Source organism: Lolium perenne, chromosome 3, assembly GCF_019359855.2.
Source record: "Lolium perenne isolate Kyuss_39 chromosome 3, Kyuss_2.0, whole genome shotgun sequence".
NCBI lineage: Eukaryota > Viridiplantae > Streptophyta > Magnoliopsida > Poales > Poaceae > Lolium > Lolium perenne.
Window position 1 is genome coordinate 126648213 of NC_067246.2, and position 23306 is coordinate 126671518.

The 23306-nt window shown below is 43.1% G+C and overlaps 2 protein-coding genes across 3 annotated transcripts; one reads left to right on the forward strand and one right to left on the reverse strand.

Annotated features, from left to right (window-relative positions):
- Positions 1 to 5459: 5459 nt before the first annotated feature.
- Positions 5460 to 9992, forward strand: LOC127342336 (probable serine/threonine-protein kinase PBL7). 2 transcript variants are annotated; one of them, XM_051368271.2, is made up of 5 exons: positions 5460 to 5854; positions 6451 to 6635; positions 7194 to 7383; positions 8169 to 8560; positions 9191 to 9992. In XM_051368271.2, the coding sequence occupies exons 1-5, from the start codon at positions 5746 to 5748 to the stop codon at positions 9698 to 9700; spliced, it is 1386 nt and encodes a 461-aa protein (XP_051224231.1). In that variant the 5' UTR covers positions 5460 to 5745; the 3' UTR covers positions 9701 to 9992. The 2 variants fall into 2 exon arrangements, with proteins under 2 accessions (XP_051224231.1, XP_051224230.1); XM_051368270.2 differs by having other exon boundaries at positions 5462 to 5854; positions 6442 to 6635.
- Positions 9993 to 13291: 3299 nt separating this feature from the next.
- On the reverse strand, positions 13292 to 21359 carry LOC127342335 (serine/threonine-protein kinase RUNKEL). The gene is made up of 10 exons (XM_051368269.2): positions 21080 to 21359; positions 20872 to 20961; positions 20011 to 20063; positions 19778 to 19853; positions 18672 to 18733; positions 18508 to 18586; positions 18355 to 18414; positions 16682 to 18262; positions 15046 to 15915; positions 13292 to 14777 (listed from the first exon to the last, which is right to left on the reverse strand). Exons 1-10 carry the CDS (start codon positions 21125 to 21127, stop codon positions 13659 to 13661), a joined length of 4038 nt encoding a protein of 1345 aa, XP_051224229.1. The 5' UTR covers positions 21128 to 21359; the 3' UTR covers positions 13292 to 13658.
- Positions 21360 to 23306: the final 1947 nt, after the last annotated feature.

The window sequence follows — 23306 nt, forward strand, 5'->3', positions numbered from 1 at the left end:
CATCACCACCATCTCCGCAGGAGTAATTCATCATCGGTATTGGCATCCCCTTGGTTTGTTCCAAGCTTGGGGAGTGCCGCGGTATCACATTATCACTACCTTTTACTTTTATTGTCAAGTAGTGTCATATCATGAGTAGGGAAGTTATCGTATAAGATGGGTTGCGCTTGGAAGTGTCTCTCCTTTAGTTGGTTATCTATGTATCCCTTGGTGTGAGTTATCGTTATGAAATATTAATGTGAAGTCCTATCATTTACATATTGCACATCTTATTTTAGTTTGCAATCTCTATGATTCATCTTGTTGTTAGTATTGGTATCACTTTGGGAGCATTGAATAAATCTATTTGGTTTTGGCAAACTTAGCATTGGTCAATAGCAACAACACTTTGAGGTTTAAAGAGAAAAGAGAAATACGTGTAGATGTTTCATTGTCTTTCTTGTTAGCTCATAGCTCATTATTCAAGTTAAAATTGTTTGTGCTTATAAGGAAGATGCATGATTGTTTCTACCATATGTATATTTGTTTGTTTCCCTCGGCTCTTATGCTTGCTAATTAACCTTGCTAGCCAAAGACCCGTACCGAGAGGGAATACTTCTCGTGCATCCAAACCTTAACCCAAACCTATGCCATTTGTGTCCACCATACCTACCTACTACATGGTATTTTCTCGCCATTCCAAGTAAATACTTCATGTGCTACCTTTAAACAATTCAAAACTTAGTATCTCTTATTTGTGTTAATGTTTCATAGCTCATGAGGAAGTATGTGGTGGTTTATCTTTCAATCTTGTTGGGCAACTTCCACCAATGGACTAGTGGCCTCATCCGCTTATCCAATAATTTTGCAAAAAGAGCTGGCAATGGGATTCCCAGTCCCAAATTAATCCAACTAAATATACACTCCTCCATGGTATGTGATTGATGGACGGCACTCGAAGGATTCGGTTAGCCATGGCTTGTGTAAGCAAAGGTTGGGGGAGTGTCATCATCATAATAAAACAAAGTAAAAAGGCACTCCTTCATGGTATGAGATTGTTGGCAGGCACCCGAGGATTCGGTTAGCCATGGTTTGTGAAAGAAAGGTTGGAAGGAGTGCCACACAAAATGAAAATAATATGGGAGCCGCTCTTAGGAGGTTGTCTGGCAAGGGGGTTAGAGTACCCGCTACCTCGTTGACAACAACAAACACCTCTCAAAATGTTACTTTTATTATCTCTATATGATTTCAAAACTGAAAAAGCTCTAGCACATGATTTAATCCTGCTTCCCTCTCGCGAAGGGCCTGTCTTTTACTTTATGTTGAGTCAAGAAACCTATTTCTCTCCATCTCAAGCAAGCATTTGAGTAGTTGTGATCAAACCATTATATTGTGATTTGCTACATCATGTCTTTTATTCTTCCTTGTTTAGTACGAGTTTTATCTGAATGAATATAGCTTTGCAAGTTATCAATGATCATGAGAAGACCATTATGATTGAGTATGCAAGTTGTGCCTTATAAACTTTAACATGAGAGCGCTGCTCAATGAGATAAATATAATCTGTTAATTGTTCTCTGACCAAGAACGAAGTTTGCCATCACCAATTATGATTTCTCATGCACCTTTACTTGTGATTACCCTATACTTGTTTCAATATGAGTTATAAGAGGTTGTCTACTATAATGTCCTGTGTGAATGAATATGATGCTTCTTGTCCGTATTTTATTTATCGACTCTTCACTCCATAAACATGTGGTCATGTCTATCGAGCTCAGTTTCGCTTGGGGACAAGCGAAGTCTAAGCTTGGGGGGAGTTGATACGTCCAATTTGCATCACTATTTTATATCATAATTTGCTGTTATTCATTGATATATTTCATATTGGGACACAATACTTATGTTATTTCATCTATTTTGCATGTTTCATCATTATTGGAGGATCGAACAGCGGAGCTGTGGATTCTCGCTGGAAAAGCACCGTCGTAACGCAATATTTCGGAAGATCAACTGCGGAAGGAAATTATACCAAAAATCCTATTTTTCAAGATGACGAAGGAAGCCGAAGGGGAGCCAGGAGCAGCCAGGGTGGGCCCACACCCTAGGGCGGCGCGGCCCAAGCCCCCGGCGCGCCGCCCGTGGTCCTGGGGGCCCACGACCCTTTTCGCCTCCTTTTCTTCGCCAAACCCTTCGTCCCGAAGACCTAAGCCACAGAGGGTACCTCGCGAAGAGTTCTGACCGCCTCTGCGGGGCGGAGAACACCAGAGAGAAAAGAGCTCTCCGGCGGGCGGTGGAATCTGGGGAAATTCCCTCCGGGAGGGGGAAATCGACGCCATCGTCACCGTCATCGAGCTGGACATCATCGCCATCACCATCATCATCATGTCCACCATCATCACCGCCGTCATCACCGCTGGACACCGTCACCGCCGTAGCAATTTGGGTTTGATCTTGATTGTTTGATAGGGGAAACTCTCCCGGTATCGATTTCTACTTGTTGTTGATGCTATTGAGTGAAACCATTGAACCAAGTTTATGTTCAGATTGTTATTCATCATCATATCACCTCTGATCATGTTCCATATGATGTCTCGTGAGTAGTTCGTTTAGTTCTTGAGGACATGGGTGAAGTCTAAATGTTAGTAGTGAACTATGGTTGAGTAATATTCAATGGTGTGATATTTAAGTTGTGGTGTTATTCTTCTAGTGGTGTCATGTGAACGTCGACTACATGACACTTCACCATTTATGGGCCTAGGGGAATGCATCTTGTATTCGTTTGCTAATTGCGGGGTTGCCGGAGTGACAGAAACCTAAACCCCCGTTGGTATATCGATGCAGGAGGGATCGCAGGATCTCAGAGTTTAAGGCTGTGGTTAGATTTATTCTTAATTACTTTCTTGTAGTTGCGGATGCTTGCAAGGGGTATAATCACAAGTATGTATTAGTCCTAGGAAGGGCGGTACATTAGCATAGGTTCACCCACACAACACTTATCACAACAATGAAGATTATTTAGCCGTATGTAGCGAAAGCACTAGACTAAAATCCCGTGTGTCCTCGAGAACGCTTGGTCATTATAAGTAAACAAACCGGCTTGTCCTTTGTGCTAAAAAGGATTGGGCCACTCGCTGCAATTATTACTCTCGCACTTTACATACTCGTACTTTATTCAACTGTTACATCAAAACCCCCTGAATACTTGTCTGTGAGCATTTACAGTGAATCCTTCATCGAAACTGCTTGTCAACACCTTCTGCTCCTCGTTGGGATCGACATTCTTACTTATCGAAGATACTACGATACACCCCCTATACTTGTGGGTCATCAGTATGCAGGGTCACCACAGCTTCTCTCTTTTCTTTCTTTTTGAGTGGGTCGAGATTTATCAGATGATATCTTTTCTATATCTGTTACGCACTTAGCACACAGTTAGATTGTCACCGGTGTTGTTAACAAACACGCAAAACCCTAGAGATCATGAAATGCTCTTTCAAAGCCAACAAGCTCCATGCCAACAAGCCCCACGGCAACAAGCTCCAAGCCAACAAGCCCCACGTCAACAAGCTCCAAGGCAACAAGCCCCACGACAACAAGCTCCAAGGCAACAAGCTCCTTCGCAACAAGGTCCAAACCAACAAGCTCCAAGGCAACAAGTTCCTTCGCAACAAGCTCCAAGGCAACAAGCTCCAAGTCAACAAGCCCCACGGCAACAAGCCCCAAGCCATCAATCACAATGGCGACAAGCTCCAAGGCAACCAAGGATTCATGTAGGGCTTAGTAGAGGTCGCCATGGTGGACGTCAGGGTACTAGTATGCTAGGATACCTAGCGGGGCCTTATCCGTATGTGTCTCCTGTATATTAATTGTATTGTACTTTCTATTTTCCTATTCCATGACTAACTTTGGTTTTTTCAATTTTTTTCTGGTATGGCAACTCAACCCACCAAGGGGAAGGAGGCGTGGGAGGGCAATGAGAAGGACGAGTCTGTTTGGGAGGAGGCTGTGAGGACGGTGCGGAAGAGGGAGAAGGAAGAAGTTGCGAGGAAGGAGAAGTAGGTGCACGAGAACAAGATGGCCGAGCGTGGCCGTATGCAAAGGGAGTATCAGGAATACATATGGCGCGAGAAGAAGAGGAATGAGAAGATCAAGGCCGAACGGGACCGTCTATGGAGGGAAAAATTCCAGAAGAACTGGCAACTTGCTCAAATAGCGAGGGAGAGGGCCAATAGGATACACCTAGAGGAGGTGGCTAAGGAGGCCGAGCGAATCAAGAAGGAAAGATCTCAAGCGGAAGCTTCAAAGACGGAGGAGCGCCACCATTTCTTCGACTCGGTTGTTCAGTTGGCTCGTGACATAAGGGAGAAGGAAGAACTGGCTGAAGAATCTAAGAAGAAGAAGGCGAGGGGCGAGGGAGCCTTTGCCACTTAGTGATGTCCGTTTGGCTATGTTCTTGTTGTCGAACCTTGATGTTGTGTGAACCTTGATCTTCTCGAACCTTCATGTCGTTGAACCTTATTGTAATTGGAACCTTGATGTCGTCGAACCTTATGTGTTATTTGAACCACTATATTGTCTCGTACATGTTGTGTGCAGTGTTGTATTCAAAATTGTTGAAATATGGTAGATATTTTCATGGTTTAGCACAAGTCAATGTGTGGCGTCACACTGCACTGTGTGGCGCCCATGACATCGGCGCCACACATGTCAACTTATATCAACTTATATGTCGAAAACATCCAGAGAGCTCCGGACGCTTAGTACTTAGCCATTTTGGCGACCCTGTTTGTGTGGCGCCCTTGGCATCGGCGCCACACTGCATAGTGTGGTGCCCTTGGCGTCGGCGCCACACAAACAAGGTCGCCAAAACGGCTAAGTCCCTGGGGAATTGTCTTACAATATGTTTTGGGAAAACATAAGTGGATGTGTTGCGCCCTTGGCATCGGCGCCACACTTTCAATGTGTGGCGCCGATGGGAGCGACACCACACATCCTGCCACGTCAGACTCGAGTACACATCAGCGTCGACCGCGCCACGTCGGACGGGTGAGTGGCGTCGCCCGCATGGGCGCCACCCAGTGAGGTGTGGCACCGATGAGAGGGGCGTCACACAAAACGGTTAGATGGGTGAAATAGTTTCGCCGGAAGGTCAGTCTGTGTTTTTCTTTAATAAAAGGATTATTTTTGTGTAAATTGCCTCCATAGCACATAGTACTTAAAACTCTACAAATGAATAGATACAATGAAAATATAACACCACTTTACTACCCATGATGAGAGGTTAAGGGACTAGGGGACACAATTAGTTTCTCGAGCACGCGAATGCAACTTCCATACGTACTAAATTAAACGCCTTAACTGAGTAATAAAGTATGGATTAATTAAATTAACTAGGGAATTACTAGTAGCATCCCGACATCCCCATCAGCCATCGACACTGGCCCAACTGATCTGTTTCTCGGCTTCAGTTTTATATTCGTTTCGTTTGTGGGAGGAAGACTTTTGGCCGCGTGCTCCTATCCATCTATCCATTCTCTCTTTTTTTCTTCTTCTTCTTCCTCTGTCCGTTTCTCGACGGGTCCGAAAAAACAACAATTGATCGATTCCCAAAAGAAAAACAATTGACCAATTTTCCTGGCTGCCGAGGCAATCTTTGCTCTCCCCGCCACCTATAGTCCCCTCTGGGGCGGCTAGAGGTTGGGGATTTGTGATTCCGTCTTCTTGATTTCAGTCCGCTTCTTGAAGTCGTTGAGGCCGGATTATGAGATGGGCCTCTTCTCGTGCCTGTTCCGGTGCCCTGAGGAGGACGAGGAGGTGGCCAAGGAGCAGGATGACGAGGAGGAGTCCAGCAGAATCGACCATCGACTCGCCTCAGGTGATGATTTAACCGCTCCGTGCTTACCTAAGTCAGGCTAGAATTGTTCGTTTCTTTGTGTTGGTTGATCAGCATCTTGTTCTTGCGTAAGGAAAAAAAACAGTCGAATCTGTTTAGCTCATAATCCTAACAGGGGTGGTTCAGAGCTGGATGGTAAACAGATTTCATGCTCACGAAACCAGATGTGTTTTGGTCAACCTTCAGAGGTTTTCAGTGACAAGTACAACTTTACTTTCTTGTAGAATTGCAATTCCTCTAGCAGTTAGAACTTTGTTTGCGAGATAGAATTAAACAACTAGAAGTGTGTTCAGGAGTAGCGTGCAGAGTTCTACTATCAAGGAAACAGATAATGAAACATGATTAGTAAAATGGTTACCAAAATCATGAAGAAAAAGAATAGTAACAGAACGAACAAAGAGTATGACAAGAAAACTGAAAAGGCATGGGAATAACTGTAAACAATAATCATATGATACTATTCTTGTTTTCTCTTTTCCCAGCCTCATTTTCCTTTTCAAAATCATTACACCGTTAAATGTGCATGTGTATCTTTCTTTTAAATTTCTCATTAACAGTGGATTTTTCAGAGTCATCAGAAAGTGTCCCACTGAGGGCTGAATCCAGGCAAAGCGAAGAAATTCAAAGAAATGACGCGCATAATGAAGCAACGATCTTCAGTTTGCGTGAGCTTGTTGATGCCACCAAAAACTTCAGCCTGGATTTTCATTTGGGCCGAGGGGGATTTGGTTGTGTCTATAAAGCATATCTGAACGATGGACAGGTCTGTATTTGCTAGTTATGTAATATACTTCTTACCTACAGTCTATGTTGCAGGGATACGTCCCATAAGTGCCGTATCGGTGCAGGATACTGCACCAAGACGGGGATACACCAAAAAACGTGTGGGATACGTGCCGGACCTGTTGCATGTACCGGTCGAGCCACAGTCCACATCAAGGCCTCATGCTGTTGTGCATACAACCAGTTGGGATTAGAAAAGCCAGCTACTCCTTCAGATCACCATGAATGGAAAAAAACTAGGCCATTTCATTAACATTAATTTTCTCATCCTCTATAATATTTTGGTTACTGGTTCTGATTTCTAATGAAATTATGCATATACTTGCGGTATCCCCGTAAGTCTATTTTCAGAAAATGCCGTTTCACCGTATCACCGTATTCGTATCCCCGTATCCGTATCCCCGTACCATGTAACATAGCCTACAGTCATATAATTCTCATTGGATGTCAGTTATTGGAAGTGTAGGAAGTATATAATAATATTACCAATGATTTTTGTAATATGTGTAACACTATTCCAACATTTGCTGCATGGCAGGTTGTTGCAGTCAAACAACTTGATCTCGATGGGCTTCAGGGTAACAGAGAATTCCTTGTGGAGGTTCTCATGCTCAATCTCCTGCATCACCGTAACCTTGTCAATTTGATAGGGTACTGTGTTGATGGCGATCAACGGTTGCTCGTGTATGAATATATGCCATTGGGGTCGCTAGAAGACCATCTGCACGGTTAGTATGTTGGAAAATGTATAATACCTACAGTCAAGCTTACTAGCAACTTTGAAGACTTATTAGATGAAATCAGAAAAAAAATGTTATTAATCTTTAACAACAAGAGCGTACGCAGATTGTAGGATCTTTTCTTCAGTATGATCACATTTTGATTCGAAGTACATGAACATGGCGAAAAGTTGTTCTAACTTCTGAAAAGCTTTACAAGTTTAACTATCAGTTCCTGTCATATATGGGTTAGGGTGAAAAGTAAATAGAACCCCACCAATTTGGTTTTTCAGCTGTTTAATCAAGCATCTATTTCTTATGCGTTTTTGTAAAGGGGAAATATTTTTTGCACCAACTTATTTATTCGGTAGAACTGAATTAAATCAGATCAGTATCTCTTATGGTTGCTACATCTGATCGCTAAAATTAGAATGGGATGCTTGGATGAGCTATCCAATAATCCATTGATGGGATAATATCTCAACAATGGACTAGTTAGTCACAATGGCAAAAATTACTTGGCTATGTTTGGATGTACATATTATCTCAACTATGACTAGTTTTTCTTATCATACTCAATTCATTGAATAAAATTTCTAAGCAAGTGATTTTATTTATCTACTCTTCCTTTGTAGTATTATTACACCACATGCCACCAACCTTGAATTCTGTTCCATCTCGGTTTTTACTTGTGTGATTAACCATTTTCTAAATGACATCTCTATTAGAGTTACCCATGTACTATTACTGGGCACCTCCATTAGGAAATTAATTAATGCTCATGCTTTAAACAGATCTACAGCCCAATCAAGAACCTCTAGATTGGATGACACGGATGAAGATAGCTGCTGGTGCGGCAGCTGGTTTAGAATACCTGCATGATAAGGCAAATCCACCAGTTATTTACAGAGATATTAAGCCATCGAACATTCTTCTTGGTGAAGGGTATCATGCAAAGTTGTCCGACTTTGGACTTGCTAAACTTGGTCCTGTAGGTGATAAGACTCATGTGACAACCCGTGTCATGGGGACTTATGGTTATTGTGCTCCTGAGTATGCCTCGACTGGACAGCTAACGGTTAAGTCGGACATCTATAGTTTTGGTGTGGTGTTCCTCGAGCTAATTACAGGACGAAGAGCGCTTGACAGCAATCGGCCTCGTGAGGAACAAGACTTGGTCTCATGGGTAGGTTTTTTATTCTCAGATGCAGCTAAATGGGCCAATAATCATACTTTTTAACAGTAAAAAACAAAACATGGATACAATGCGCATGTTTATAAACTATAAAAAGCAACGATGATATGGTCATGGTTACAGAAGTACAGAAAGGCTGTGAACCTTGACAATATTTTGATTATGCCCCTTTTTTGGTTAAAGAAAAGGATAAAAAAGGGCTATGGGGTGATTAAACCTGGCGCTTGTGTTTGACACTGAAAATATGTTCGACTATTATGTGTCAGGTGTGAGGTCTTTTTCTGGAACCAGTATTAGTTTCTTGCTAATTACCCTCTTAGTTTTACACATATTAATGCCTGGAGAGTAATCACCTCGTTTAAGTTCTCTAGGGTTTTCTTTGTTTTCAAACATGATACATCATTTAATGTATTTATGTAGGAGGCTCTTTATCAGCTAAAGAAATAGTTTTACTCGAATATAATTTATGTAAGTAGGCCCCTTAGAAGCTAAGAAATACTTCTACTAAAATATATGCATCCTCATAAATTGGGAGTGTACTTCACTTCTTATATTTGATCTGACATATTGAAGTATAAGTATGCTAATGTTGAACTGAATCTTCTACAAATCCATTTGCAGGCTCGTCCGTTGTTCAAAGACCAAAGGAAATTTCCAAAGATGGCTGATCCTTTGTTGCGTGGCCGCTTCCCAAAGAGGGGCTTGTACCAGGCCTTGGCTATTGCAGCGATGTGTTTGCAGGAGAAAGCAAGAAATCGCCCTCTCATTAGGGAAGTTGCTTCTGCCCTCTCTTATCTGTCCTCACAAACATACGATAGGCACGATGCTTCTGCTCGTAGTCACCTTGTTGGCCCTTCATCACCAAGGGTGCAGGACAATCAGGTCAACCAAGACGTTGCCTTGCCTAGTCGACATGGGGCTCAAACATCGACTCATGCGAATACAAATGACTTGGTTCCAGAAGCAAGAGAACACTGCTGGAGCAGCTCACATCGCGCATCACGAGGAAGGGTTGTTCCAAACGGCGTTGACAGAGAGCGTGCACTTGCAGACGCGAATGTCTGGGCCGAGGCTTGGAGACGCCACGAGAAGGCCAGCGAAATGCGTGTAACTGACAAGATCCTCGGGTAGTTAGCTCCGCTTCAGGTTTTTGTCGTGCCAGCGATTTTGAAGGAAGTGTTTTTAGAAGAGGAGGAATAATGCGCAGCGAGGTGCATAGAACTGCACCACCAGAGTGAGCGCTGGCAAGATTTCACCAGTGGAGCCTGTTACATCCAGATTTTATTTTTTTGCTGCATTGGTACGTGGGTTTATTTTTGTGTGTAGATAATTTAGGGGACTGTAAATGTAATAACCCCCGTAATAGATGGATACAGCAAATTTTTCAGATCAATGGTTCTGGATGCAGCCAGAAGTTTTGATACATGTGCATGAAATGGTAATGTCTTGCAGCACATAAATTTTGTATAACTTCATGTTAAATATCAGGGCATGCTATTCATCTCTGTCTGCCAGCGTCTTCACAACTTGCATTAAATGGAATAATTTCTGCTCTTTTCATGGAGAAGACAGTGGTACCGCCGCTGCCAATGCATTTGTAAAGTAGAGTTTAATTACAAGAGAGTTTTACATAGTCTGACTTCGGCAGACCCGAAACAGAGAAAATCTAATTACTTGCGTAGTATTGCTCTCATCGGAGCAGTTTGGAAACCCTGGGTAAAGTTGCTCCGAGACTGCTTGGGACTGAAACTCAAAAAACCCTAACCTGCACTTCCGCAGTGCACTTGTTACACAAGGGAGCTTTCTTCACGGTCTCTTTTTTTTTTTTTTTTTTTTTTTTTTTTTTTTGCACAACGACAGGGCCTAGAAGGCCCCAGAATTTCATTCATCCAAACGTGGCAGGTACAATTTGCAAAGAGGACCCCTAGCATCTCTCGCCCTGAGAAACCAATAATTTGAAGAAGGGCCCTCTAGAATTACACAGCACACCCTGGGACAAAAATAGAAAAAGCAATCAGGTCCCTCAGAGCCTCTGCCACACATCGCCGGCGTCCTCCAGGCGTTGCCGCCGAAGAACCAGAGCCAGCTGCTCCGGAGCCCTTTTCCGGCGAGAGCTTGCTGCCGCGGTCCATCACCTCCCTGCGGGGAACAAATCACTTCGCAGAGAGCCAATTTGGAGCACCCGAGGCAGAGCTGGATCAGGGCCTCCACATCGGAGGTTGAAGGGGCGCCGCCCTCGCGGCCAAGGATAGCAGCGGCATGATTGCCAGCTACTTGTTGCAGCTTGTCGATATAGCACCTCGCAGGCATCAGATAGCACCCATCCAGAGCTCCTTCATCTTCTTTCACTTCCTTCTCACCACCATGGTGAGCCAGAGAAGAGGGAGGAAGAAGAAATCCCCCAAGGTTGGAGCCATCCACAAACCTGGATCTTGCAGCCTTCACAAAAAGAGATGCATCGCCTCCAGGCTCCCCCTCGCCACCCCGGCCGTCCAGGAGATGAAGAGAACGCATCGCCAAGCTTCGTCCTCTCTTCCCCTCGCCGCCATGGCCGGCCAGAAGAGGAGGAAGAACTTGGAACTTGCACAGGCCACCGAGATCCGCCGCCGCTACCTTATTGAAGAAGGTGGATCGCCCTCCTCTCCTGATCCCCTCCATCCAGAGGAGGCAGAACAGCAGCAGCAGAACGCCTAAGCCATGGATCCGGCGGAGATCCGTGGCGCCACCTCCGCTACGGGACATACGCCCAAACACTGGCATAGCGCCAAGAACAAGAAAACTAACCTACCCTAGACTACTCCGGCGCTTCTCTTCCACCGCCTCCGGCCGGCTAATCCGGCGGAGTGGCTTCAGATCGGCCCGGCTGAAGGAGAGGGACGACCAGGAACTGTAGACTCTTGAGAGCTGGCGGAGGGGGAAATGAGCTGTCCCTTTCTTCACGGTCTCATGCACCCAATCGCGATGGTGCATGCACAGAAGTTTCAGAAGTACTCCCATTGTTTCATGGAAAATTGTCTGAGATTTTAAAATTTCGAATGTATCTTAATACTAAATAGCATCTAGATACAAGTTTTTTATAAATCTTAGACAAGTTTCATGAGACGGAGGAAGTAGATCCAATTGCAGACAATGTTTCACCTGTTTTTGTCCTCCCACAACCGCCATTCAGATCAAGCTGTGGCAAAGTTGATTTGGACTCGAGACATGCTAAATTAGCAAAAACCAAAACTTCATAAAATTATATTGTTACACATTTCATATCCCAAAACAAGACTGAACTCAGAACCACCGCTAACTCCAAATATACAATTTATACAACCGGTGAAAATCCGTGCTACTTACACTGATACACAGGACTTAGTTTCTAAAGAAGATTGCATATCTATACTGGATTACTATAACAAGCGCGACCAAAACAATGAGACGAAGCATGCTGTGCATGCACTGTGGCGACCAAATCAGGACAAAAAACATGGCAGCACTTCCACTCACGAGCTAGGTAGTAGCTCGCAGCTACCTGCAACTGCAAACTTCAACAAAAGAAAACAATAAGAAAAACCTGCAGCTGCAAAAGCCAAGGAGCTCTCGAGCACATGGAGTCAGCGGTAGAAGTAGGCGACGGCGCGGCGGCGTGGCGGCGGCTGCACGGCGGCGATGATGAACACCACCACGGCGGCGGCGACGACCAGCAGCACCATGGCGATGTTCTCATCCAGCGAGAGCAGGCACATCTTCTTCCCCATGCCGCAGCCGGTGCGTGCGGAACTGACGGTTTCCTTTCCCCGTTGAACGAATTAATCCCAGTGCTCCAGTGGGTAATAACAATGGAATCGGAAGCGTGTTGCTGCGGTGGCCATGTCGTAACTAAACAGCGTGACGTGTGGTAGAGCAGACATTTCTGAAAGAAAAGGAAAAGAAGTATGTACACCGGGAGAAGACTCACTCAGTCTGGGTCAACTGCTGTACCAGATCCTCTCGTCCATTCATTTACATTTAAGCGTGTCATTGTTTAATCTTGCCTTTTTTGCTGAATTCGTCAGCTTCGTTCTTAATAATGCAGTGTACTTTGCGTGTTGTATTTTGCAAAATACCATGGGCAGAAGAAAGATCGGATGGAGGGTATGTTCAAGTAAATTCACAGTAATGACATGTATGGAAAAAAAAAATGGAAGAAACACTTCCACTTGTCAGTTGCCAAGAAGAAATTTATCTCGTAGAGGATAATGACTTGCTAAGTCGTCGTCGTCTCTTTACCCTAGAAAAAAAAGAGCCCTCGTCAGGCTCAGGAGAAAGGGTTCAGAGGTTACTTAGCAAGTTGCATCCACTTTTCCAGAAATCTAAGCGGACTAGAGATCGTTCTCAAACTGACAGTTCGTGAAAATAACAGTCCAGAACAAAAATGCATCCACATCAGATGGAAAACGCTCGATCAGAATGACATGGTCAGAGTCGTCGTCGGCTGCTGCTCTAGGAGCTCAACCACCACCACACACAGACCAAAGCTCAGTTTACCACCGTTTTATATAACCAGCTACGTAAAGTAAACAATGACATACATGATTAATTAGCCTTGGTAAAACTAGTTAATTAGCCAAATTGGATTGCCATGATCCACTACAATGCGACTTAAAAGTAAAACAATGATCAAACATGGAAAACGAAATCCGTGCCTCACCTTGCTACCTGTGATTTGCAGGCATATGCAAATTTGTACAGGCATGATATCTTAAAAATGGAATTTCCACCTGTTGCATGGTAACAAAAAGAAGGCAGTACCGATGTATACATGATTATGATGTGCTACTGGAGAATTACATTAAACTGAAAACTTACATGCCAACCAAATTTGGCAAGGAAAATACAGGTTTGGCCAAAAAGTACCATATACAGCAGCCCTACATCGTCGCAGATAAACAATTACATAGCATAGTAACAGGGAGCAATTTTGAGGTTAGCACCATACCCAATGTGAGGCCATTGGCGCTGCTCATACCACTTGGTGCCCGAAATACCAAGGCAAGGCCCTCCTTATATCAAGATTACTTGTGTGGTGGCAGCCAACTGACTGGCTCCTTGATCACATGTCAACTCAACCACAGCGAGGTAAACGCTGCAGCTCGGCAGCCAGATATGAAGCGGCATTAGCAAGACAGCTATCATCTGAGCTCTTGAAAACTGACACAAGAACTTCTACTCGCATCAAAGCTGGTACTGATATAGAGAGGATCATTCCTTGAGCTAGATATTGCCTGCAGGAGAATGCTAGTCCGTATAGCAGGCGAGTCAGCTGCAGGGAGGAACCATGCTTCAACGACTCCAGAAGAGCGCTCAGTTTAGGAAGATTGGTCAGCAAGCCCATCGTGGCCTCTCGAGGTGCCGCCTTGAGTAGCAGCACCATGCAATCTGAGGCCAGATCGCTTATCTGTGGATCTGAATTTGCGACTACCTCAAGGAATATGCCCATACTGCCACCAAGGTCACAAATATCCATGATGCAAGATTGCTGATCAACAGCAATGCTCATGCTGAAGGCGCTGTCAACAAGGAGGGCAGGTTCGTTGGTAAGTGCAATACTTCTGTTGCTGCCAGTGCCACGGATGATGAAAGATCGGCAGAGTTCCAAGGTTGGTTCCAGAAAATCATCCATATCTTTGGCAGTCACAAACTCCAGTAGATTCCCTATTCTTCTGACAACTTGAAGCTGCGAAAGAATACTGGAGTCCATGTCAGGAGCAGACGCCAAAGCATAACAAAGCTTGACATTGCTTACGTTTGCATTTGAAAGATCTCCAAGCAAAAATTCAAAGCACTGGGAGACTGTTGCTTCATTCAGGATATCTGAGACCTTAACACAATCATGTTCCATCAGCATTACTAGAAGTTTCTGTGCATACATAGGTATTGGATCTTCATCCTCTGCAAATGAAGGATACATTGGGAGAAAATATTTATGAGAGATTGTTTTCAGGTCAGCTATGGTTTGTTCCTCTGCAGTCAACGATGAATCACTGAAGATCACAATCATCACATCGGACAGTATCTTCAAACACAGGAATCTGGCATCACAGTCTTTGTTGCCCTTGTATAAGATGGATAGGCTTGGCAGGAATCGACTTGTGAATATTCTGTGTTCCTTAAGTATAACAGAAGGCTCCTCCGTAGCTGCCTCAAGAACTCGCAGCAATGTCATTTGGAACTCATCCCGAGCCTGGAAGTACAATAAGATGTACACAAATGATCATAACGGACAAGTAACAGCAAATAGCCAAATATATTCTATAATTTAAAGACTACTCCGACAAGATAGCATCAACAGTGGGATAAGCTTATTTTATCCATTGCAGTGCAATATAATTGAAGTAACTGAAGTTATTAAAAAAGTTTGACTTGGATAAAGCTAGAACTTCAATTAATTTGGAACATAGGATGTATCCAATTTTCTCATCAGGTTGATCCAGATAGTTTACAGGCCATACCTGAAATGGTGTCTCCAAAATCTTCATAAGATTTGCCAATTGGAGCAATACATGACTTGTCACGACTCTGTGACTGAAGGATACACTACCAAGAAGATGAAGGATAACAGGAAACAAATGAATTGTGCTCTTTGGATGCGCACGTCCAGTTAAAGCAGTAATGGGTCCATGACGTTTCCCACCCATGACCTGCTGTATATCACTGGACACCGTGTCAAGAATTCCTGGGACCGACGAAGCAACTAACTGAACAAATGCTTCTGTACATTGATGAATGAAACCATCCTTCTCCTTTCCCAATCTATCAACTGCTGATAGTAGCTTCGCATTGCAAAAGAAATGTGGAAGCCATCTTCGACTGTTCTTGCAAAGAAGAGCAATAAATAAAAGGGTTTTCCCTCGCAGAACATCGGTCCCCTGTTCGACCAGGGAAATTAGTCCAGGGACCAATTGTTTCTCCTCCGTTAATGACAGAATATAGCGGTTCATATTTGGTATGATATTACTGTTCACTAATGCCGAGTTCAGAAGATTCAGACTGATCTGTTGCTCACGTGGACTGCCCTTAATGAGTGTGCATGCAATATCCTTAAACGTTAGCTTCTCCAATATTAAATGAGTACATGATGAACTGAAGCGAGCTAAGCGGCTCAAACAAGATACTGCAATAAGCCTTGTATTCTCCTGTTTCCCAGTTGCTTTATAGATGTAGCAAAGATGGCCAATTACATCTTGGGAAGCAAACCTTGATGTCCAATCTGTCCCTTGGCTACATATATTATCAATTGTTCGTAAAGCATAGAGCTGGGCTAGATCATCTTCACCTTTACGCAAGATAGATGACACCAGTGCTATTACAGCACTAGGAACCTGCACAATTTGCCAAGTTAAATCATGGGAAAATAGTAGTTTGAACTCTAGCTGCAAATCAAAGGAAAGGGGTCACTCGTATGCGTTATATCTAGTCTACATGACGACATACAACTATAAAGACGAACCAAGGATAACTGCTGAAGAAAATCCTACTGACCTAAGATATTTATATCTTATACTACCTCCGATTCAAGGAATAAGGCGCCCTCGTTTTACGTGTTTTTTGTTTGACCAAAAATTACTTCAAATATATAAAGATTGTTTGTATGAAATTAGCATCATTAGAAAGTGGTTTTCAATACGAATCCAACGATACTAATTACATATAATATAATCAAGATTGTGTTGCTCAATTTTTATGGTCAAACTTCGTCTTGGAATACGCGTGCGCCTTATTCCTTGGGACGGAGGTAGTATGTTCCAATACATGCTCTTTTCAGTATTTGTGACAACTGCAAAAGCTCAATGCACACATCATACTAAAATTGTACTGTGGCACATGAACAAAGAAAAGAGCATGTATTGGAACATGAAGTATCTATCTACCATCTAGGCATATTTATGTATGTGGGCAGTGAATTTTTGCAATTATACTTTCAACTCCCAAGAAATTTCTACTTCAGAATATTATGGTGGGCAATGAAAATATGCTTCATAAAAGAATCAGTACCAATTCCCAGTGTCTTATCACAGCAACTTATCTTTTAACTACATGACACGATATAAGGTAATTCGAGGTATGTGTTCATTTGGAGTTTCTAACCTGCCATGATGCAGCAGATTTGTTGTCTTTCATAGGAGATTCTTGAGCATTGCTTTCTTTGTTATCTTGATCAGTCTGAGTTGATATGTAGAACAGTAATTCTCCAAGTGTTGCCATACAGAATCTCCTAAGCTTATCATGCCGGTCCCTCAAGCCATCTGATAAGGCATTAACAATTCCTGAACTGGCTAGCTCTGCGTCAAGGATAGTGGAGTAGCGTATCAACAATCCCATAAGTGAAGCAACCTGGACACGCAGGACTGAAGTTTTTGACAGTCGAAGCATTTTTATAAGCAATGACATAATTGGGCCATTAGTTATTATATTTGCAGCATCAGAGTTCATGCTTAACAACTCCAAGTATCTGATGATATTCTGTTTCTCTGAAACCTGAAAACTTCCACTTAAACTCTGAATTATCTGACTATTGAATGCATTCATCTGTTCCCGTGGTAACTTAATATAATCAGCGGCAGGAAGAGCTTCAAAAGGAAGCACAGGGATAGCTTCTGTAGCTTTATCTCCTTTCTTACTAGGCATAACTGGTTTAACTGCGAGATCTGTTGGATGCCAAAATGCTTCAAAGATGTTAGATGGCTCAGAACCCGTTGCAGCACCGCAAGGAATCTTTGGACGTGCTTTCCTCATACAGAAACTAGGTGGAGTGGCCACCACATCAAGATTCTCTGAACAGTTCTGCTCAGTCTTCAACATGGTATCAGCCTTAACAGAACACTCATCTGTGAGCATATCCACCTGATTTATCATGCAATTATCTTCATTACCGTCAGTGTCCTGAGTCGCATGTTTTTCATCTGCTGTTGATCCAGCATTATCTGATCCATCATTATCATCAGGTGCATCCCCTTCTGGATTTTCACCAAAATCAAGCTCCATGTCATTATTTTCGATCTTAACTTCAGTCTCATTTTCATTTGTTTCTGTGGGAGGGCGCCTGTAGTTCTCCTTGTCCTTCTCCCTTTGCAAATTTTTCTTAGCTATGCGAGACATTCTTAGGACATTGACACCCTTCAGACCATCAGCCTTGGAAGGTTTTGCATTATTTTTCTTGCCACTTAGCACATTTTTAACAGGGGTCGTGAAAACCTTAGCGGAATTTTCATCTTTCTTCCGCAGGTGTTCACGAGTCTTGGTTGGCGTCAGCTGTCTGGAGGATTTCTCCCCATTTCTCTCAGCTAAATATGGTGTAGCGGGAAGTCCAACCATGTTATCAAAGGCAGGTTGAGGAGGCACAGGAATCATTGGCATACTGCTCCTCCAAAAGTTGTGCTCACACAGTTCAGACCATTGTAGTCTCTCAGCTGGGTCTTTCATAAGTAAGCAGTTGATCAGATTCTGGAAGGACCTTGACGGGTTATCAGGCAAAGGTGGTGTAGGCTCTGAAAGTATGGACTTAACTAACTGGGTAAATTCACGACCCACGAAAGGAGGTCTTCCTGCATAGCATTCGTATAGCACACAACCGAGAGCCCAGAAATCAGAAGCATATGAATGGACCCCTCCCTCTTGGAACAACTCAGGAGCCATATAACATGGTGTCCCCCTCATGGGTTGTGGCACCTGAAAACCAGGTATTCAAACCAGGGAACATTGTTAAATGAAGATGAAACAGACGAAACAGAGTGCATGAAGAAAAGGAAATGGGGGCTCACATCTCCAGGATTGGTCTTCTCTATGTCCTTTAAACGTCTTGCTAATCCAAAATCACACAGCTAGAACAATAAGGGGGGGATTACTGTTAGTTCAAACCTATTGTGTACTTCTTTGGCGTCACTGTATTAATTCATTTGCTGTCAAGTTCTTACCTTCATGCATCCAAACTCATCAAGTAAAATGTTTGATGGCTTCAGATCACAATATATAATTCCTTGTGAATGCAAGAACCTAACAACCAACATGTTTTCAGTAAATCAAAGTCCACTCATAACACAACAGATATAATGAAACGAGGCTGCCAAAGAAACTTTACAGGAGGGCTTTGACAAGATCATAAGCCAGGTCATGCATAGCACTTTCAGGCAGCTTCTTATCCTGCGGGAAAATGCATAGGATGAGACATGCGACAGAATACATAAACAAAAACATATCAAAAATGGGGTAGCATTTGCCTTCACCAATGTTACATATAGTATCTACTTGTACAACGGGTTTCAGAAACATAAAAAGCACCAAAAAGAATTATGTTGGTCACACTTATCAACTCATGTTGTCTAGGGTGATACGCAAGTACTGAAGTACCAGGAATCAGGCTTGCAAAAGCTTTGCGCTGCACCAATACAGTACACTAGTACAAAAAAATATAGTACTAGCATTATCAGGAATTCAGGATAACACGTAAATCAAGCATTTCTTAAGAGTTAAAGACTCTGCAGAGTGCATTGGGTGTTTAGCACTCATGCCAATCATCTTTATGAGAGTCAAAGGAGGGCAGCACTCCATTGTCCCATATTGTAGCAGCTAATTGCCTGATTATTTTTCCGGTGAAGCACAAGTGAGGCTAACATATGAACACAAAGTATTAAAACTGTAATATGTTAGAAGGGAAAGGTTAGAACTAAGATCATAAAAACAGCCGGCCCAAACTGATAATACGTTAATGCAATGACACATAATTTCCTCAAAAATTGTTTTAATAGCATTCACAACTGCAACTTATCAGGTAGAGTTACCATAGCAGCAGTAAAAAAAAATGTGACTAACGGAGAAGATCTCTCCTTGCATTTGAAGTGGGTGGGGAGACTCGAACCCAGGTGGCTTAAGTGGAACCATGACACACTTGCAATTACAGTAGGAGGGTCTTTGAAGAGCAAGCTGACATGTAAAGTTTCATGTTGAATTTACCTTAAAGCTAAGCTAATGAAAACAGTGAGTTTATTTTCTTGTAATTCTAACTAAAACACATCACAATACCATATGTCCACACTCCTATAACTTTAGGTGCAAACATTTCTCACTTATCTGGCATATGTGCTGGACAAACCAGTTACAGAAGTATGGGAATGCTTTGGAAGTTTGCATTCGCTTCTTGAAAATAGAGAAATGCATACAGTAAATAACAAAGGATAAGTAAGATACCTGCTCAAGCAAGCCCTTGAGGTCACCACCAACGCAGTATTCCAACACTAGCCAAAAATGTGCTGATGTTTCGTACCTGGGAGAGAGAAGTATAACATGATTATGGTGTGCGATCAAGAGTTAAGTGAACATCAAGAATAACCTCAACAAGGCTAGCAAAGTACTTGTCATTATTGCACTGTAAAGTTAGCCAAGCCAAAGCAATAAGCCCAAATGAACCCCTAGAAACTTACCAAGAGTAAAACTTCAGGACATTTGCATGATCTAGAGAATGAAGCATCCGAACCTGCAGAGGCAAGTTCAAAAGAATCATTGGCACGACGGAACAACCCATAGATAAATGACTTACCGGATATAAGCATTGCTCAAACTTATTAAATGATATCCAAGAATGCTTGCCAAGCTTGGAGGTGATTCTCTATTTGGTAACATGTTATCTACCTTATTGACCTAAGAAGTTGCTCACAAAAGCAAAACAGGTCCACAGAAGGGAAGATGACAACAAGTACATTCCCAACCGAATAACGGCATTTGTCAGTAGTATGCAATTCAAACAACATTCATAAGTGAGTGCAAGTTGTCACTTGTCTTCCTATGACCGTCTTTTCCATATTTTGGTATGAGAAACAAACCCTAAGCAAAATTATTAAGAACTTCACCCTTTTTCCAGCTAAAAAATAAGGCCGCATGATGCTTTGTGGCAGGAGAAAAATAGCGCAGAATTTAGCACAGCAATCTTATCATTATGTTTGCCACGGTTACATCTAGCGTGCGGTAATGCCCCTTCATACTGCATCCTTTCTGAAGCAAAACACTAACCAGAAATGAGAAATGCTCCAGCAAGCAACAACTAATCACACACCCGGGCATCTAAACAGCCTAAACCCAAAGCAGCAGATGATTTTATCATATATAAATGACGGGAATCACAACATACAAGCACGTGGATGCCGGTTCCCAAACCAAACAGCCGCTCCTCAACCTATGCAAAACACCGCACAGAGCTTCGATTCCAAAAAAAAAAAAATCCCCCAAAATCGACGCGGAGGTAAAAAGGGTTCCACAGTAGCAGCGGGGAGGGGACTGGCGCTCACCTCGTTGAGGACCTTGGAGCGCTGCGACTTGTCGACGCTCTTCACGGCGAAATACTCGATGGTCTTCTTCTTCCGCCCCTTGTACACCGTCTTCCCCACCCAGAGAAAAAAAACAGCGAAACAATCAGAAATCTCGCGCGTTCGAGCCCGGGCCGGCCGGATCCGAAGCCGGGGACGAAGCGGAGGAGGTGGGGCGCGGAGGGTTTACCGAGTGCTTGCCTCGGCCGATGGCCTCGTAGACGTGGAAGTTGTTCATGGCGGAGCAGCAGCGGCGGCGGCTCCTGGAGGGTGAGCGGGGAGGGGGGAGGGGCTCCTCCCCTGGTCGCCGGCGAGGTCTAGGGCTTGCGATCTGCGGCGGGGAAGAGGACGAAATGGGGAGCGGAGGGGAGAGCGGGATTTGGATTTGAGATGGCCGCCGCTCGGCTAGTCTGACCGGGGCTTTCGGTTTCGGAGGAGGTTTTTCGAAATTTGCGTTTTCGTCTTCGGCTTGGCTGCGATTGTTTCACATAGGCCCTTGAGTTTCGTGCTTATTAACAAGGTCTTGTGCAGCCTGCAACGGGGGCAACGGCTATAATATGTGGACTTTGTCTCTTCTTTTGAACTGGTCTGTACTATGTGTAGCAATTTTTTTTTGTTAAACACACCATGTGTAGCATTTTAAGACGTAATATTTTCACAAAAGAAGTGGTAATAAAGATTTAGTTTGACTACCTAAAGTCAGGATGTGCTCAATAAATTGTCCAGGAACAAGGATGGGTGAGTACTGAGTAGTCACGCCAAACTTTTTTGAAACATTCGCGAGGAGAATCCCTACCTAAATATATTGCTTCAAAAGAGCGTTACAAGATAACTTTTGTCTATCCTTGTGGGTTAACATTGGTCAGGATGTATAAGTTTGTTCTATTAGAAAAGAAAATAAAAAGGAGGACAACATAAACACTTGAACATCGCTATAGCAAGGAGACCATCACCACGGGATATGCCACTAGGGTGTCGCCATATCGAGACATCGCAAATGTCTGGTCATCTGCACACAAGCGGGTCATCCACGAGCTGACGGTCCAGACTAAAACGGGTCAACGTGTGTCACCGCCTTTGTCTAAGGGCCTTTCTCCGCTCCAATTTGATATGTTATTAGCAGAACATAGCTCAGGACATTAAGAGACATATTTCACAATTATAATCAAACTATGGGATGCATTTATAGCTAGGAGGAATATATATAGTTTGGATACAAGATAGGGATGTTCTTATAAAATCATCTGCGAAGATGTGACTTGACATATACCTTATTTCATTCCAAAATTAGGTAAGAAGTCATGAATGCAAGATCTCGAGAGTAAATACACTAATTAAATGCATAAGCATCTCTCAGACATTTACGCATAATTGAGCACCTAGCTATAAGACCAGTCCGGATGTTAATTAATTTTAGATGCCAAAAAGGTCTACTTTGCTAAGCACCTTATATCTCCAAGTACTTGCAGCATTGCACGTGCTCTTGTTCAATCCACTAGCAATCCCCACATGTGGAATTGATGTTTACCGCGATATACAACAAACTAGCCGAATTAATATTGGCGAAAACTTCTCCAAAGATTTTTTTTGTGATGATCTCTTCTAAAACGCAAATCCTGTTTGCTAGGATGGGAGACAATTTTGGTGTGCCGCTCATGAATTCACCAAATGTCGTGCTTTGGTGTTGGATGTTTGATGGCCATTACACATGGATGGTGTAACGTTTACTTTCAGAGGATGGTACCATCCGCCTACGAGAAGATAAACTAGAAGTGTTTAGCTCCCCTAGCTAGGTTGAGGCCCTTCATTTGGCTCCATGGGCCTACGGCAGAAGGGTGGGTGGGTGGGCCATGGGCCATCCTGAATTTTTAGAAAACATTTTATATTTAATCATTTGAGCAAATTTTTATCACATATGAGATGTAAAAAATAGAAATTAGAGGTGTGTACCCACCCTAGGGTATTTTTGTGCGTCCGCCACTGTTTGGCTCACCGCTCGAGTGGGACCAAACAAAGGAGTCCATGAACCATACTCTCGTGGTCTACTCCTTCTCATGCACCATGTGGACCCTCCCACTTCAACCCACCGTTGTGAGGAAGGAACCTCTTCGGTGATCATGCTCACAACCGGGGGATTTGGAAGCAGTGCATGGACAACACTCAACTTAACGGGTGTGGCACTTCTAGGTTTTATATGTGTCCTTGTTTTTATATCAATCATCAAGAAGTAAAAAAACACCGAAATAAAAACAATGCAAATTATTTTAACATTTTCATCAGCTTGAAACCAAAGAACAAAAGTCGTACTGCTCATACATGCGAGTTTGCTACAGCAGAATTATTTTTGTTGATAATTATTCCCAATCATCCACAATACAGTCATAGTGCGCTTTTGCTCATGTGTAGGTATTTAACCC